Source organism: Ursus arctos, unplaced genomic scaffold, assembly GCF_023065955.2.
Source record: "Ursus arctos isolate Adak ecotype North America unplaced genomic scaffold, UrsArc2.0 scaffold_31, whole genome shotgun sequence".
NCBI lineage: Eukaryota > Metazoa > Chordata > Mammalia > Carnivora > Ursidae > Ursus > Ursus arctos.
Genome location: NW_026622997.1, coordinates 14,072,829 through 14,090,611, shown reverse-complemented (window position 1 = coordinate 14,090,611; position 17,783 = coordinate 14,072,829). Strand labels below are relative to the sequence as shown.

Sequence of the window (17,783 nt, the reverse complement as noted above, 5' to 3'; positions counted from 1 at the left end):
CCTACTAACCCTCAATCTAGGACTCCCGACTCCAGCTTAAGTGTTTTCCTTTTTCCCTCATCTTGGCATGCTTACTGGAGATTAATTTGGATCTTCCATTGATATGAAGAGCTACCCTAGGCAATTTCCAGGGTGGCTGTGGGCAAACGAGGTTCATTCAACTTCACAAGGGATGCATCAGCTTTCCAAATAACACATGACCAGAGAACAATCGAAATTTGTGGTTCCAACAGGCCAGAAATGCTAGCTGTCCTCTAGAAGCCTGAGGGGGTTGGCTACTCAATTTAGAGGTCTTCCTGGGTAAATTCTAGGCAGCCAGAGATACCTTATTTCTCCCTGGGCATTGCTAATGGAAAGCCTGTCTTGAAAAATTCTCTGGTACACATATCACATATGAATTCAAGAAAGAGCAAAGAGTATTCTTGCTGGACGGCCTCATGATTTAGGTTGGTTGAATTTGGAGCTATGTTTTTTTTTTTTTTTTTTTTTTGGATGCTAGTAACAGCAGGGATGGAATTGAACATGATGTCATGTTTGTTCGCTTTGATATTTCTGATGCACCTGGTGTTTGCTGTTGTTATCTCTGACTTGCAGTTCTGTGATCTTATGAACACAACCCTCTTAGCAGAGTATCTCCACCCCAAACCTTCCTCCACTGCCTTCTTAAAAAATGGTGCACCTCGCGAGGCAGACATTAAAGCGTCCACCACTGCTTCCCTTCTGATCTTCCCAGGGCAGTTCAAACGCGTTTTGTAATCCTCAGGATTCAGCCTTTTGTTCACTGTTTCCTCTTTCTAAGGCTCTCTCTTTTGATGAAACAATCCCCTTGCTCTTCATCTGGCCAGATGGGCAGATGAACAGTGCTCCTTGGAGCTGCGCACAAGGAGTTTGGGAAAAGTTGGTGTCGCGAAGCGAGCCCGGTTGTGCTAATGCTGTGATGCTTTTCCAATGTACTGACGCCATTGGCCTGGGAATGGCGAGCTCCCTTTCTCCGTGTGAGAGAGGACTTACCTTCTCCTCGGTCCCATCATAGTCGCCCTTCTCTGCTAGCTGATTGGGCCATGAAAGGAATTCTGGGTAAGGGGCACGACCTCTGAACCACGAGGTAGGCCCCTGGGTTTTGCTTCCTATCCTACAATGCAATTTAATGAGCTTATCATGTCATGAGTTGGACAGCTTTGAGATTTAATGTAACCCTTCCTATAATATTTTCTACTTAACTGCTTCGTCGTAGTGCTGTAATAAAAGCAGAAGAAAGGATGTGAAGTGTTCCATTGATCACCTGGGCTATATAGTGCATTGTGCCAGATACTAGTTATATCCTTAATAGTCTAAGGTATTTTAAGTGCTCTCCACCCCATGCCCGGAAGAATTTTATAGTTATTATCGCCACAGATTCTTGTCCCCACAGGAATCCTGTGATCTATGTAGAACAAATACTATCTCCATTTTTCAGATTAAAAAACTTAAACTCATGAACTTTAAATAATCTAAGTTTCCAAAGAAGTGAGAAGACTTGACTCTGGGTCTTCTGACCATCACTTGTTGACCCTTTTCACTACAGCACTATGCACTTTAATTTTTCCAAAATTCTTTAGAACACTCTTGGCTGTCATTTTGTGTTCTGTTTGAAGGAATGCTCATTCATTGTTTTCTAAACAATGTTGCATTTTTATTTATTTTTATTTTTTTAATAATAATTTTTTATTATGTTATGTTAGTCACCATACAGTACATCCCCAGTTTTTGATGCAATGTTCCATGATTCATTATTTGCGGGCACCATGCAATATGTGCCCTCCTTAATACCCATCACCGGCCTGGCCTGTCCCAATCCCGCACGCCCCTCCCCTCTGAAGCCCTCAGTTTGTTTCAGAGTCCACAGTCTCTCATGGTTCATTCCCCCTTCTGTTTACTCCCCCTTCATTCTTCCCTTCCTTCTCCTACCAATCTTCCTATTTCTTATGTTCCATGAATTAGTGAAACCATATGATAATTGTCTTTCTCTGCTTGACTTATTTCACTTAGCATAATTGTCCGTTTTGTTGCAAATGTTGTATAATCGTTCTTTCTGATGGCTGAATAATATTCCATTGTATATATGGACCACATCTTCTTAATCCAGTCATCTGCTGAAGGGCATCTTGGCTCCTTCCACAATTTAGCTATTGTGGACAATGCTGCTATGAACATTGGGGTGCATATGGCCCTTCTCTTCACTACGTCTGTATCTTTGGGATAAATACCCAGTAGTGCAATTGCTGGATCATAGGGCAGACAATGTTGCATTTTTAAAAGATTTTATTTATTTATTTGAGAGAGAGAGAGAGAGCACATGAGCTGGGGGGAGGGGCAGAGAGGGAGGGAGAAGCAGACTCCACACTGAGCAGGGAGCCAGACTCGGGGCTTGATCCCAGAACCCTGAGATGATAACCTGAGCCAAAGAAGGACACTTAGCCTACTGAGCCGTCCAGGCACCCCATAAACACTGTTGCATTTGAATGGCAATTCCCACAAATCAAATTTTTAGTTCTCGAAATTGAAAATCATATTCTGAATTTCAGCAGCTTATATTTCAATATTTGCTGCTGATTTCTGTGATAGATCAGGGGATGAGTAGCCATACACAAAATATATAAAATGTGATGTTCCAGAACAAATTTCGCACTACTGATGCTTAAAGTATAGATATTCATCTTTCTGAAGACTTTGCTTTCGGAATAATTTATTTTTAGTGATGATGTTCTTTGGCTTCAGGGTATAGACAGGATCTATTTTCTGTCCTTCTAATGTTGATGATATCCTAGTTAAAGCATTATTTCTCAGGTATAGATTCAAGATATAAATCTGTGGTTGGTGGATTGCTTCGATTCCCCTATGTGAGTAGGCTCACACACCCTGGTATTTACTTGGGAATTCCCCGGCACATACTTACCTCCTTTTTGGATTTAAACCTCTTATTTCTTTGTGTTTTTTTTTTTTTTCCCTTTTGGGGCTCATTTCTTTGAACATAAACTAATTTCCATGACTTTCTGTTTTCTAAAACTGATTTGAGGGAATTTTTAGCACATCAACTTAGATATCCTTTAAAGGAAACCCAAAGGTTCAAAAATATTTGTTATTTTTAGAATTCATGGGTGTTTTTCTTTGTGATTTAGCAACTGGAGGTAAAGCTCATTGTTGTTATTATAATAGAAGTACTTAGTGAAACGACCTCTACTAGCTAATTCTTGAATGTCAACCTTGTGGCTATTAACCATGTTGGATGCTCTGAAAGATACAGAGAAATATACTGCCTCCCATGTCACCATGAATTTGGTTGAACAATCAAGATATATACTCATAGATTAACCAAATAGAAAGCAACTTAATGCATTCTATGATGAAACAGCTATACTTCACCAAACAGGAGCTTTGGTGGATAAATCAAATCTATGTTATGGTTCTTAGTGGTGCTTTCAAATTTCTATTAAGTGAAATTGAATAAAGTGTCTAATCAATTCATAATGACATTCTTTTAAATCTAAAATGTAAATAGTTACAAAAGATGTTTCAAGCAGTCTAGTAAGGTATGCAAATCAATTGTATTTAATTGGGACAATTCAAAACTCTCGTATTTTTTAAAGCATTTTGTCATTCTTTAACTTACTCATGGAATGGAGTAATAAAAAACACTAACACTTAGTAATCTTATTAAAAATACCATTATTGACACAGAAGTTACAGAGGCTAAGAAAAATAAGGAGGACCACCTTTCTTTCTTTTTCTTTCTTTCTTTCTTTCTTTCTTTCTTTCTTTCTTTCTTTCTTTCTTTCTTTCTTTTTTCTTTCTTTTGGTGGGATAGGTTTCTTCTTTTTTAAAAAAAATTTATAGAGGTATAATTGACAGAGCATATTAAAATTAGTTTCAGGTGTACAACATAGTGATTCGACATTTGCACAACAAATCTAGTCACCATCTGTCACCATACAAAGTTGATACAACATTATTAATATATTCCCCATGCTATACATTACATTTGTATGACTTATTTATTTTACAACTGGAAGTTTATAGTTTTTAATCCCTTCATCTATTTTGCTCACCATCACCCCCACACTTGGCAACTGTTCTCAGTATCTATGAGTCTGGGTTTTGTTTGGTTTGGTTTGGTTTGTTTTGTTCCGTTTTGTTTTGTTTTTTGGATTCAACCTATAAGTGAAATCAATCCAGTATTTGTCTTTCTCTTTCTGACTTATTTCACTAAGCATAATACCATCAGGGTCCATCTATGTTGTTGCAAGTGGCAATGATTTCATTCTTTTTTATGGCTGAGTAATATTCCATCTTTTATATATATATACCACATTTTCTTTATTCATTCATCTATTGATGGACATTTAAGTTGTTTCTATGTCTTCGCTATTGTAAATAATGCTGCAATGAACATAGGCGTACACATACCCTTTCAAATTAGTGTTTTTGTTTTCTTCAGATACATATTCAATAGTGGAACTGCTAGATTATATGATAGCTCTATTTTTACTTATTTGTTTATTTGTTTGTTTATAGAGAGGTAGAGAGAGAGAGAGATCAAGAGAGAGGTGGGGGGCAGGGGTCGAGGGAGAGAGAGAGAGACTCTTAAGCAGGCTCCACACCCAGCATGAAGCTGGACATGGAGTTCAGTCTCACAACCCTGAAATCATGACCTGAGCTGAAAAGAAGAGTCAGACACTTAACTGACCAAGCCACACAGGTGTCCCACAAAGCTCTACTTTTAATTTTTTGGGGAAGCTTTATATCGTTTTCTATTGTGACTCCCACAGTTTACATTCCCACCAATCGTGCATGAGGGTTTTCCTTTCTTCACATCCTGCCAACATTTGTTGTTTCTTGTTTGGTTTTGCTTTGTGAGAATAGTCATTCTGACAGGTGTGTGGCAAATCTCCTTGTGATGCATTTCCCTGATGATGAGTGATTTTGAACATCTTTTCATGTGTCTGTTTCCCGTCTGTATGTCCTCTTTGGAAAAATGTCTATTCAGATCTGCTGCCCATCTTTTAATTAAATTTGTGCTGTTTTTATTGAGTTATATAGATTTTTTTTACACTTTGGATATCAACCCCTTAACAGATATATAATTTACAAATACCTTCTCTCATATAGTAGGTTGCTTTTCCTTTTTGTTGACTGTTTCCTTCTCTGTTTAGAAACATTTTTACATTGATGTAGGGTCATTCGTTTATTTTTGCTTCTGTTAACCTTGCCTTTGGAGTCAGATCCAAAAAGGAAAAGACAAAACAAAACAAAACATTGCTAAGAATATTGTCAAGGCACTTATCATGTTTTTTTCTAGTTTTATGGTTTCAGATCTCACATTAAAATCTTTAATCCATTTTGAGTTAATTTTTGCACAGTGTAGGAAAGTGGTCCAGTTTCAATCTTCTGCATGTAGCTATTCTGCTTTCACAACACCATTTATTAAAGAGATCATTCTTTCCTCATTGTATATTCTTGTCTCCTTTGTTGTATTTTAACTGAACACATATGTGTAGGTTTATATCTGGGCTATTTTGTTCCATTGATCTATATGCCTATTGTTATGGCAATACCATACTGTTTTAATTACTATAGGTTTGTAGTATAGTTTGAAATCAGGGAGCATGATACCCCTGGCTTTGTTCTTTTTTCTCAAAATTGTTTTAGCTGTCTGGGGTCTTTTGTGATTATGCATAAATTTTAGGATCATTTGTTCTAGATGTGAGAAAAATGTCATTAGAATTTTAATAGTGATTGCACTGAATTTATAAATTGCTTTGGATAGTATGGTCATTTTAACAATATTAGTTCTTCCAATCCAGGGACATGGAATATCTTTCCATTTATTTGTGTCATTTTCAATTTTTTAAATCAGTGTCTTATAGTTTATACTGTAGAAGTCTCTCTCTCGCTCTTTTGATGTATTTAGCCATTCTGTCTTTTGATTGGAGAAGTTAGTCCATTTACAATTAAAATAATTATTGATAGGTGTGTATTTATTCCCATTTTGTTCATTATTTTCTGGCTGTGCTTCTAGTTCTTCTCTGTTCCTTTCTTCTCTTTCTCACTTCCCTTGTCATTTGATAACTTTCTTGAGTGTTCGGTTTCGATTCCGTTCTCATTTTCTCTTGTGTATTTATTGTAAGTTTCCACTTTGTTGTTACCATGAGATTCACATATACTATACTAAGTATGTAACAGCCTATTTTGTTGATAGCAACTTAAATTTGAACACATTCCCAAACTCTACATTTTTACTGCCTCCCCCAACATTTTAGGTTTTTGTCGTCACTTTTAATATATTTTTATTTTATATATTTCTTAACAAATTATTGTAGTTTTAATTTACTACTTCTGTCTTTTTATCTTCCTAGTAATTTTAGACGTGATTAAGCTCTTACCTTTACCATATACATACCTTTCCCAGTGATGGTTTTACTTCCGTATATTTTCTTGTTGTTAATTAGTGCCATTTCTTTTCAGCTTGAAGCAGTCCCTTTAATACTTCTCACAAGGCCAGCTTAGTAGTGATAAAGTATTTAGCTTCTGCTTATCTGAAAAACCCTTTATCTCTTCTTCAAAACTGAATGATAATCTTGCCAGGTAGAGTATTCTTGGTTGGAACTTTGTTCCCTTGAGCACTTTGAATAGTCATGCCCTCCCTTCTAGCTTGCGAAGTTTTTACTGAGAAATATCCTGATAGCTTTGTGGAGTTGCCCTTGTAAATAACAATTTCTTTTTCTCTTGCTGCTTTTAAGATTCTCTCTTTATCTTTAGCTTTCGGCATTTTAATTATAATGTGTCTTGGTGTGGCTCTCTTCGGGTTCATTTTATTTGGAAATTTTGGGATTCCTATATCTGGATGTCTGTTTCTTTCCTTCCCTAGCTTAGGGAGGTTTTCAGCCTTTATTTCTTTACATAAGTTGTCTGCTCCTTTCTTTCTCTCTTCCCCTTCTGGGACCCCTGTGTTGTGAATATTATTCTGCTTGATGTTGTCCCAGCGGTTCCTTAATTATACCCACTTAAAGAAATTCCTTTTTTTCTTTTTGCTGCTCCATCTGGGTGAGTTCCATTGCTTTCTCTTCCAGCTCCCTGACTCATTCTTCTACTTCATCTGGTTTGCTGTTAAATCCCTCTAGCTTATTTTCCAGTTCAGTTCGATATTCTTTGTCTCTGTGAGTTTTGCTTGGTACTTTCCTGTTTCCTCTCATTGTTGAAGTTCTTACTGTTCATCCATTCTTCTCCAGAGTTCAATGAGCATCTTTATGATTGTTAGTTTGAATTCTTCATCAGGTGGATTACTTATGCCTGTGTCATTAAGGTAACTTTTACTGTGGTTTTTGTCTTCTTTTGTTGGGAACACATTTCTCTGTTTTCTTTCTTTCTTTTTTTTTTTTTTTTTTTGCTTGACTCTCTGTGTTTGTCTCTATGTATTGGGTGAAAGAGTTACCTCTCTCAGTCTTGAAGGAATGGCCTTGTATAGGTGATAGTCCTTCTCATTCAACCGTGCCCTAGCTCTTGGTTGGCTCTAGAACCTTTGTGATCATCTAAATTGCCTGATTTATTTTGATATGCCCCTATTTTGAGGGTATGCCGGGACCTGTAAGTGATTCAGGGAAATAATCTCATTTAGTACTTCTTTTCAGGCTAATTGGAAACCAGACCCTCAGGCAGCAGCTTTTAAAGTATGTAGGTATATACAGTACTGTGGGGCCACAGTAATAATGTCTGCTGGCCTCCAGACCAGGAGAGCTGGAGGTGTGCCCTGGACAACAGCTGCAAAACAGCAGGACCCCAGACAAATGTAGAATTCTGTTTTGGAAATTCTTATCAAGATGTAGTGAGGTCATGTGGGTGGACAAGGATGGTGACTCCATGCTTATTTTCCCTGAGAGTGACTCCTTAGCTTCTATGTGGGGAAAACCTGAAGATTATCCCTCAAACTGAAGCTCCAGGCTAAGCAAATAGGCTTTTGTTCACAGGAGGACCTGGATTGTATTTTAGTCTGCTGTCTGTGCAGTGCCCTGGTGATGGTGGCCTGGCAAGAATAAACAGTACTTTAAATTGATGGCTGTTATAACTGGATTTTGTTCTTAAGGTAATCAAATCAGTCAATTTCATATTAAAAGAAGTAGCCTTCGGGCACTTGGGTTGCTCAGTTGGTTAAGTGTCTGAATCTTGGTTTCAGCTCAGGTTGTGATCTTGGGATTGTGGGATCGAGTCCCGCATCAAGCTCTGTGCTCAGTGCAGAGTCAGCTTGTCCTTGTCCTTCTCCCTCTGCTCCTCCCCCGCTCTCTCTCTCTCTCAAATAAATAAGTAAATAAATAAAATCTTAAAAAAAAAAGATGTAGCCTTGTTGAGTCCACTAGAGATTTGATGACAGATCTTCTTCACTTAAGTTTCATTCTGTTTCTCTTGGTTATCACAACCTCTGAATTCAAATCAACATTTTGCAATTGCAAAATATTTTGACTCTGAAGTTGTGCTAAAACTTGTATGAACTGATATCAAGGAATGTCAAATAACCGGCCTCTTACAAATGATAATTAAATACATTTGAGAAGAGTCTAAAGAAAAAAAGGAAAATTTTTAATAGAACTATCTTATAAATGCCAGTTATGCCTACTCTCCTTTTTCCATAGACCACTAGTTTTCAAGTGAGTTATTATTGGCAGCATTTTGCAATAAAATCTTACAAAGACCCCAATATATAAACAGGTGGAAGTTGAACTGTTTTGGTGAATAAGGGAGGAAGAACCTAGATAGGTTAGCTGCTCCCTCTCCCTACTCCTCACCATCATGGGGCTCCTAAGAATCCTTGGTTGAATGATAGGACTCAGTTTCTCCAGTGAGCCAATGTGTTTGCTAGATCCATCATCATGAGTCACATGATTCTCTGAAGTTCTACTAAATTAACTCCATAGACATTATATAGTCCTGAGTTTAAATATGTTGTTGAAAGTCACAGGCTATGGAACTAAGAAACTATTAGTGGCAAGGTTAAAATGAAGTAGCCTGCTGAAACACAGAGCAGAGAAGGAGAAAGAGTCCTACAGCTGCTTCTCCATGGGCTGATTGTTCACACTTTCCTTCAAATTCCTTTTTGCTGAAAACTAGTTTATGCTGCATTTTCTTTACTTGCAACCAATAGTCCTGACTGAATACAAATACCATGACCACGGTTATTTTTTTTTTTAATTCCAACAACATTGGAATTAAAATGTTTCACGTAATGCAAAATTGAACATGACAGTCTCTGCCAGTAGAGACATGATGATTAAGTGAGAAAATGTGAAATGTAAAGCAGTAATTTCAATGCAAAATCCATGACTAACTCTGCTTCTATATGATCAATGATTCTACAAATCACTCTGGAGAGAATGTCACTGAAACCAGGTAAACTTTCTATCTGATATCTGCCAAAATATTTTTTATTTCTTTAATTTCATGGATAAGGGAGAAAGTCTGATCACTCACTCAGTGAAGGAAAAATCGGCTGCTTGGAGAACTACAGAAATTGAGGAATATTATGCAGATGCGTCTTACTTGGAGGAACTGGAGAAACACAGATTTTCAGTTTGGTGAGTAACTTACCCTGCCTTTTTATTTTCAAATTTAAATTCATTGAATTAAACAAGTCTTTATTCATCCTATTCTTTTATTCATTTATTCAACAAATATCGATCACATGTCTATTACAGGCTATATGATATGTACCTTGACTTGGGAAAGCTCATAGTCCAATAAAATATATGGGTGCTTAAGAACATCAGTGTGATGTGATAATGCTATTAAAAAAAAACAGAAAGTGCCACATACACACATGGAGAAGCCGAGGGCCAAGTTTGCTTGAGAAGGGAGAAGGGCTCTCAGAAAAATTTGAGCCAAATCTTGGGGAGAGGAATGCAGTGGGAAAGTGGTGACAGTTTGTTGGGGGCAGCATCTGGAGATGGAATTGGGAGGTTGGCTGGGTGGAAATGTGCTGTAAACTTTAGTTCTCTTAAGATTCAAGCAGATGATAGTTATTTCTCTCTTTACCTGGTGGTGTATATAAAGGTATATCTGTCTCTGCAAGCATACATATAATAAATATTTAAAAATGCATAAAAGAGTGAGCAATGGAGCTTCTTAGAGGTAATGATTATAGGATTTTACAATAGTAGGGTTCATCAAGAGTGGGGGGAATGAACACTAGTAAGTTACAGTGTGACACATGGGGTAACCCAGGAAAGAAGAGACCAAGGAGCTATTCCAAGTCAGTATTCCAAACCACTGCCTTCCTGCCTACCTCAAGATCCTTGCCCTGAATTGTTTCCCCAGTGGACAATTACCTACCTCATGACTTAGTCCCAAAGATGTTCTCTTACTCTTCTACCTTGGAACCACCATTGGGAAGACATAGTATCAGCTCAAATTTCATTTATCCAGTCACAGTTTTAACAAATTCTCCTGGTTTTTAGTTAAATTTCTAAGTTTAAGTACTTTTCACCAGTGCTTTCCTGAAGCAATTGAAGTGTGGTCTCCAGGCTAACTAGTGAGTCATGCTCTCAATCAAGAGATGCACGCCTGTGCTTTCGAAACATCATGCAGGAAAGGGAGCCAAGGAACTCAGAAGATGAGAAATATGCATACTTCTTCTAGAAGGAAAAGTATTATACAAGAAATGCTCTAAGTCTAGACTAGGGATTGGCAAGTACAGGTCCCAGGCAAAATTCTGTTCTCCATCTGTTTTTGTTAAAAAAAAAAATGTATAACTGAAACTGAGGCACAGGAGTTTGGATACAAATTGTCTTTGACTGCTTTTCTGTACAATAACAGAATTAAGGAGTTGAGGCAAAGGCAGTAGGACCCATAAAGTCTAGAATCTAGCTCTTTACCAAAAGAGTTTTTCACCCTTGCTCTACACTGATGTAGATATTTCTCTGTTGTTCGCTGATGACATTCACATTATTTTTAAGATATTTTTATGCTTGGGGTGCCTAGGTCGCTCAGTTGGTTAAGCATCTGACTTCAGCTCAGGTCATGATCTCAGGGACCTTGGATCGAGTCCCACATTGGGCTTAGTGGGGAGTCTACTTGTCCCTCTCCCCCTCCCCCTGCTGGTGCTCTCTCCCTCAAATGGGTAAATGAAATCTTTTTTTTTAGAAAGGTATTTTTCTGCTTACTTCCTTTACCAGGTTGGGGCTCCTTATATGTTTTGGTTATCTATTGCTGCATGATGAATCTCTAAAGGCTTAGTGCCTTGAAATACCAACCATTCTATTTGTTCACGGTTCTGTGGGTTGAGAATCCAGGCAGGCACACATCATGTAAGGCTTGTCTGTGCTCCACCATGTCTGAAGCTTCAGCGAGGTGGCTCCAATGGCTGGGGTCTGGCTTGAATACTTCCATTGGGACCATATGTCTGGGATCTTGGATCCTGCTTTCACCTGAAGTCCTCACTTTTCCACATGGGTCTCTCTCTGCTGATGGTTGGGCTTCTTCTCAGCATGGTGTCTGGGGTCCAAGTAACATCTTTCCAAGCTGAGAAGGTGGAAACTGCAGATACCTCAAGGCCAAGCCTTTGAAGTTACATGGTGACTCCCACTGTATTTTATTGGTCCAAGCAGGTCACAGGGTCAGAGGCAGAGGAGGAATGGATTCTACTTCTTGATGAGAGAGTGGAAAGGCAGCATTGCAAAACAGAATGTTGGGATGAAAGATATCATGTGCCCGTCTTCAGAAGCATAACCTACCACATTTTGCTTTATTTATTTCTGAGCACAGAGCTCCTAGCATAGGGCTCCACAAATATTTTTTGAACAAAACAACAAATTCATAGATGAAGGGGTGTAGGTGCTATGGATAAACCTGAGGATGGATTCCAGTTTTGCCACTGCTTGTAACCTTAAATAATTTACTTAATCTCTCAGAAGCGATTTTATCCTGTGTGAAACTGGAATAACAATACCAGTACTTGGATGCTGTGTTTCTTGTGGAAGTTGAAAGAAAATGTACAGGGACACCTGGGGGCCCCATCAGTTTAGTGTCTGCCTTTGGCTCAGGTCATGGTCCCAGGGTCCTGGGATCGAGTCCCACATCAGGCTCCTTGCTCAGCGGGGGTCTGCTTCTCCCTCTGCCTGCCGCTTCCCCTTGCTTGTGAGCGCACTCCCTCTGTCTTCTCAGACAAATAAATAAATAAAATCTTTAAAGAAAAAAGAAATATAATGTATAAAAATCTAACATGTAGATTTATTAACATTAATAAAAATAAAATTTGAGGAAAATGTCTTTTCCAGAGGTTAAAATCGAGGCCAAAGGTCACACTGGCATGATTTCTCATTTCTCACATCTGTCTTCCTTTCTGGTCTTCAAACACACCAAGCTCTTTATCACATCAGGGACTTCACAGTTGATGCTTCCTGTGTCTGGAATGTTCTCTCTGTTCTTAGTATGGTTAACAACACATACTGTAGGCCTCAGCATCAACTTTACCTTCCCAGAGAGGCTTTTCCTGACTACCCTACATAAAGCGGTACCCACCCCTCTTCTGATTATTTACTTTCTCATCGCCTTGTTTTCTTCTTTACTTACCCCAGTTTAAATTAATTAACTGATCTTTAATAGTTATTTCATTTATTTACTGATTTCTGTGTTTTTCACTAAACAGAAGCTGTATGCAGGAAGGAACTCCTTTTATCTGGTCACTCCTGTGTCTCCAGGCCCTGGTTCTAGAATACCTGGCTTATAATAGGCAATCCCAGTAAATATTTACTGAATGAGTGAGAAAAAGGATGAATGAGTGATCTGTCAGCTTCTCTCTCTCTCTCCCAACTCCCTCGGTCGTCATACCTATTTATTTACTTTCAATCTCTCCCTTCTTTGAAATTGCTACCATTAAAAAAAAGAAGTAACATGGAATAATTAACCACTATAAACATTTCTTTGTAAACCAGGATTGAGGATATGGGGGTTGCTGAGACCTCTATAAACTTGTGTTCTAACTGGTCTGAGATACAATCTGAACAATTTCCTTGATGTTTTATTAGAGGTGGTAACTCATTTATTGGGGCAGCCTTTACCTAAATCTTCTCCAAATCCCCATAAAATGCATTTAACACAGAATACTGTACGACCCAGCTTCAAAGATACATATGTGACATTGCGTGAGAAGTATTTGCTTCGGTGTAGCAAGTCTGAATGTACGCATTTTCTTTCTCTGTTTCTTTTATGGCCTATCTCACCCCCTTCTAGCCTTCCCCTGTGCCTCATTGTAACATGATGATTTGGGTAAATTTGGTAGATTGTTAAGGCTTCAGTCAATCCCACCTTCCAATTTTTAAAAGAAACTGTATAGGACCTTTAGCTAGTCAAATGCAAGTTTATCTTGTTTGTAGCTGCCAATAATTTTTTTTAAAGCTTCCAAAATGTAAAACGGTTACGTTTTTCTCAACCAGAAAGATATCCAGCTGGCTTGTCTCTGCGTGAGTAAAAGAGCGAGCACGGATTTCCTGCTGCCGTGAATGTCAGGTGATCGTAGGGGAGAGTTGTTGGGGATGTTCCGGTGGGTTTGCATCTTACTCGTCTTTGCTGGGCTGCGAGGTCTATACCGGCAGGAAGTTTACATATTTTTCTTTGAGACAAATGCTGCTGTGATGGGATGACTTTCTTCTGCTTATACTTTGAGATAACATGATCTAGCCAAGGCATCCCTCTGTACTTTTGTAGTACAAGATTTATTTCCAGCATCACTCATTTGGGTTCACAGTGGTTGGCTCTGTTTTATGCTCCCCTAACACCTGCCTATTTTCTTTGTGCCCCTCGGCACACGGTCCATAGGTGTTCCGTGGTCCTTTTCTCCCATTAGCCAGGAAGTTTTATACATTTCATAGGGGTAGAGATTAAGTTTCTCCTGTTCTTTCTCGTGTAGCCACAATGATTGACAAATTGCAAGCCTTTAATAAATATTTGTTGAATTAATGCACGGAAAATAAGAGGAAAATAAGAATATTGGCATTTCCGGGGGGCCTGGGTGGCTCAGTTGGTTAAGGTCTGACTCTTGGTTTCGGCTCAGGTCATGATCTCGGGGTGGTGAGATCAAGCTGCATGTCTGGCTCCATGCTCAGTGGGAAGTCTGCTTGAGATTGTCTCCCTCTCCCTCTGCCCCTCCTGCTCGTGCTCTCTCTTGAAAATAAATACATAAATATTTTTTAGAAAAAGAAAGAGAGAATGTTAGAAATTACAAGTACATTGAGACTGTGTTGGGATACAATTATATGCATCCATGAGAACATGCATTTCTGTTCAGTTAAAAAATTATGTTGTAGACTGGGAGTTTTATCTTTTTCTTATTTTTTCTTATTGCTTGATTAATTGATTGATTGATTTTGAGACAGAGGGAGAGAGAGAGAGCCCGAACGAGGAGGAGAGGCAGAAGGAGAGGGAGAGAAAGAATCTGAAGCAGGCTCCATGCCCAGCGCAGAGCACGAGGCTGGTTCCATCTCAGGATGCAGAGATCATGACCTGAGCCCACATCAAGAATCTCAAGAGTTGGGTGCTTAACTGACTGAGTCACCCAGGCGCCCCTGGGAGATTTTTAAAAATTTATTTTCCTATGAGGGAAAGATTTCATTGAGAAAGTTTACAATGTGCATTCTGTTAATTACGTAAATAACCACTCATTTGCCTGTGTAAACAGAGCCGTAGAATCTCATTGCCTATGGAGTGAATTGGATTCCCTGGGTCCTAATGTAGTACCTTAATCTCGGCACAGTGACTTCTTCACAGAAGTAAAACAGATTATGTGTGAAGTTCCTCTGGAAGTAGTGCTGGGACTGTTTCAAGGCAGTGGTTGAAGGAAGTTAGCATAGTTTTCAGACATACCTGACTCCTGACTGGGGAGAGGTTCAGTAACAAGGCAATCTGAAAATGTTTCCATTACTATTTAAATACGACTAGGTGGGTAAGCGACCAGAGAATCACATACTTTTAGAGCATTACGGGGACTTGGGGATTATTTGGTTCAGCCCTATCTGTTTATACAAGTATAACGCGGAGACCTATAGACGTTAAGTGACTTGCCTTAGGTCATACAGCTAATAATGGAAATGGGACTAGAACCCACTTCCTTTCAGTCTTAATCCAGTCCCAATTATAAAAAACATATTCTCCCTAGAACTCTGCTAGTCATTTTGTAGTTTCCTGTTTTTATCAATTTCAAGCTGTGATATTCATCAGTTCTTTGAATAGAAGGTTCTAATTCTTGGGAAAATGCATATAATGGATTAATGTCAGTTTTCTTCTGCCATGGGGTTGGGGAGTGGGCAAATGCCTCAATGTGTGTAAAAAGCCCATGTGGCTGGCCACACAGAGTGTTCTCAGCCGGTCGTTTATGTGGCTGACTTGAGTTTGTTTCTTGGGGAAGGTATGAGTTAACGATAAACATTACAACAGGAAAGTTATTCTTTAATAAAAGTGATACACTTTCCTTTTTTATAACACACATGTGATTTGACGTTGAAATAAAATGCAGATGCTACTTTGATTGGCGTATTCCCTATTGTGCTTTTCCAAAACACCTTCACATATGGTCTGCCTCATTCCTGAGAAATGACTTGTTGTTTATGTCATACAAACAGAACAGATTGATTTTACAGTGAGTAAGGAGGATGATGAATTGTACGTTGGAGAGAAATCCTTGTCTCGGCAATCTAAACACTTGAAAATAAATGTTGCCTTTTGGAAAAGGCTCTTGTGATACACCCATGATCCCTGCATTTCATGCGCCCTTTCTAGGGGTTAAATGGATACACACATGCAATCTCAGCAAATAGAAAGGGTAGTTACAGTAACCTCAAGATATAATTGTTCTTTTCACCATTTAAACATACCTATGAGACCTAACAAGTCAAAAAATGGCAGAGTTGTCCCAAAGAACCAACTCCAAACATCTGTTTTTGATATTGTATCTGTACTATGACCAGAATAAAACATTTCACATCTTGATAGTAGAGTAGTATTATTTCTTTATTGGTCAAGGCAATTTTATATATGAAATTTTTACCGGAATCTTTCTTGGAGGTCTCTGACTTTTATCCCATCAGAATTATCCTGCACAAGACACTGAAAGTAATGTTATGGGCTCGAGTGAGCTTCGAATAGGCTAACCACATCCATTTTTGCAGAATTTTACGGTTTACAAATCCCTTAATCTTATTCCTGTACTTTTAAAAACTTGGTGCTCAAGACAGCCTTGAGATAATATTATTCACCCCATTTTATGGATTATATAAGGGAAGTCCAGAGCACTCAGATGGTTTATTTACCAGCACCCAACTAGCTGGTCTGCACGTATCCCTATTCTGTTCTCTTTCCGCTATGACCTCTCCTTTAACATGTTTCTACTATCGTACTTCCTGGCTAGCCTCCATGTCATGTGTAGATTTCGCTTTGTGCATTTTCCTGCTTTTACTGTTAAGTTATAGTTTACTGGCATGTCCCACAGAGTTGGGTGAATGTGGGGTGAAGAAAAAATGCCACAGAGAAGGGGGTTGCTAACTAAGTCAGTTCTAGAATAACCCAGCAGAGCCAAATCCCTGTGGTGGTACATTCCTGATGGTAATTTATCAATGATCCACATACAATTAGGTGCTTACTGACTGATGTCTTTATCTTTCGAGGTGTGGCTAAAGCATGACCATCTATTCCTACTGAGAAGGTATAAATCTTAATGGCTAGGAATATAGTTCTGAGGCCATAATAAACTCAAGAAAATTAACCTTATAAATTACTAGTTAAGTAAACCTAGACAAGTTTCTCAAACTCTTTGCTCCTCAGTTTCTGTGAAAATAGTTACAGGTTTTTCCTGCTATCCTGACGTCGGTGTTCCTCTGAAACCTTTTGTTAAGTCGAAATGGCACACATCGAAAATGCCACTAATTTATATGAACACATTTTTGAGCATTCCCAAATGCCCAAAATTACTTCTGTTAGGATTTTCTGATACTTTGGGGCACATCTTGCTATGGGATGCACAAAATAAATTGAGATAAAGCACAGATGCTCATAGCCAAGGTTCAAAGCTACGGGGGGCTTGATGCTGAGATGCTGAGTGTAGTTCCTGGGGAAAGAGTTTGGTGGCGCCCCTCTTGCTGCTTTGGGGTGGCCCTGCCTCCATAATGGCTCCCTGCAAAACAAACACTGAATGTTATTTTCAATTTTTGCCTTTTTTTTCGTAAAAGTAAACACGCTCTTTGGATTTCTTTTGGTTTGAGCAAACAGGACCTAATGTAAGTCTTACAGGGGGCTTAACGGGGGAAAAATTCCCTTCATGTTCATTCAGATTGTTGGCAGAATTTATTTCCGTGTGGCTGTATGAGGAGAGCCTTGGCTTTTTATGGCCGACAGTTGTCCACAGTTCCTAGAGGATGCCTGGAGGTCCATGCAGTGGGGGCTTCTAAGCCCACAAGTGGAGTCTTTCATCACAGGGAAAACCATTAAGGCTTTTACCTGAATATATCAGGACCTCCCAGAAATAAGGATTTGATTAACTCAATGTCACCTACCTCAGATCTAATTACTTCTGCAAAATCCCTTCACCTTTGTCATTTTCTATTGGCTAGAAGCAAGTCCTCGGTGTCTTCCGCACTCCAGGGTGGGATTGTACAGAGCATGAACCCCAAGGGGCTGGAATCGTGGGGGCGTGCTCCTGATGTTCTCATCTGTCTGCGCATCTAGGAAGGTGGTAGGGTAGGCTGTGGCTCTTTGTAGTACTGGGCGACTGCTTC

The 17,783-nt window shown here is 38.9% G+C and overlaps 1 protein-coding gene across 1 annotated transcript in view; it reads left to right on the top strand.

The window, feature by feature from the left end:
- LOC113264239 (uncharacterized) overlaps positions 1-17,783 on the top strand; it is a gene marked incomplete at its 5' end in the record, with an annotated part of 288,777 nt that overhangs the window by 148,152 nt on the left and 122,842 nt on the right. Inside the window, one exon of the mRNA XM_057304793.1 lies at positions 9,475-9,599. Coding sequence (XP_057160776.1) covers positions 9,475-9,599 — 125 coding nt within the window. The remainder of the gene's footprint in view (positions 1-9,474; positions 9,600-17,783) is intronic.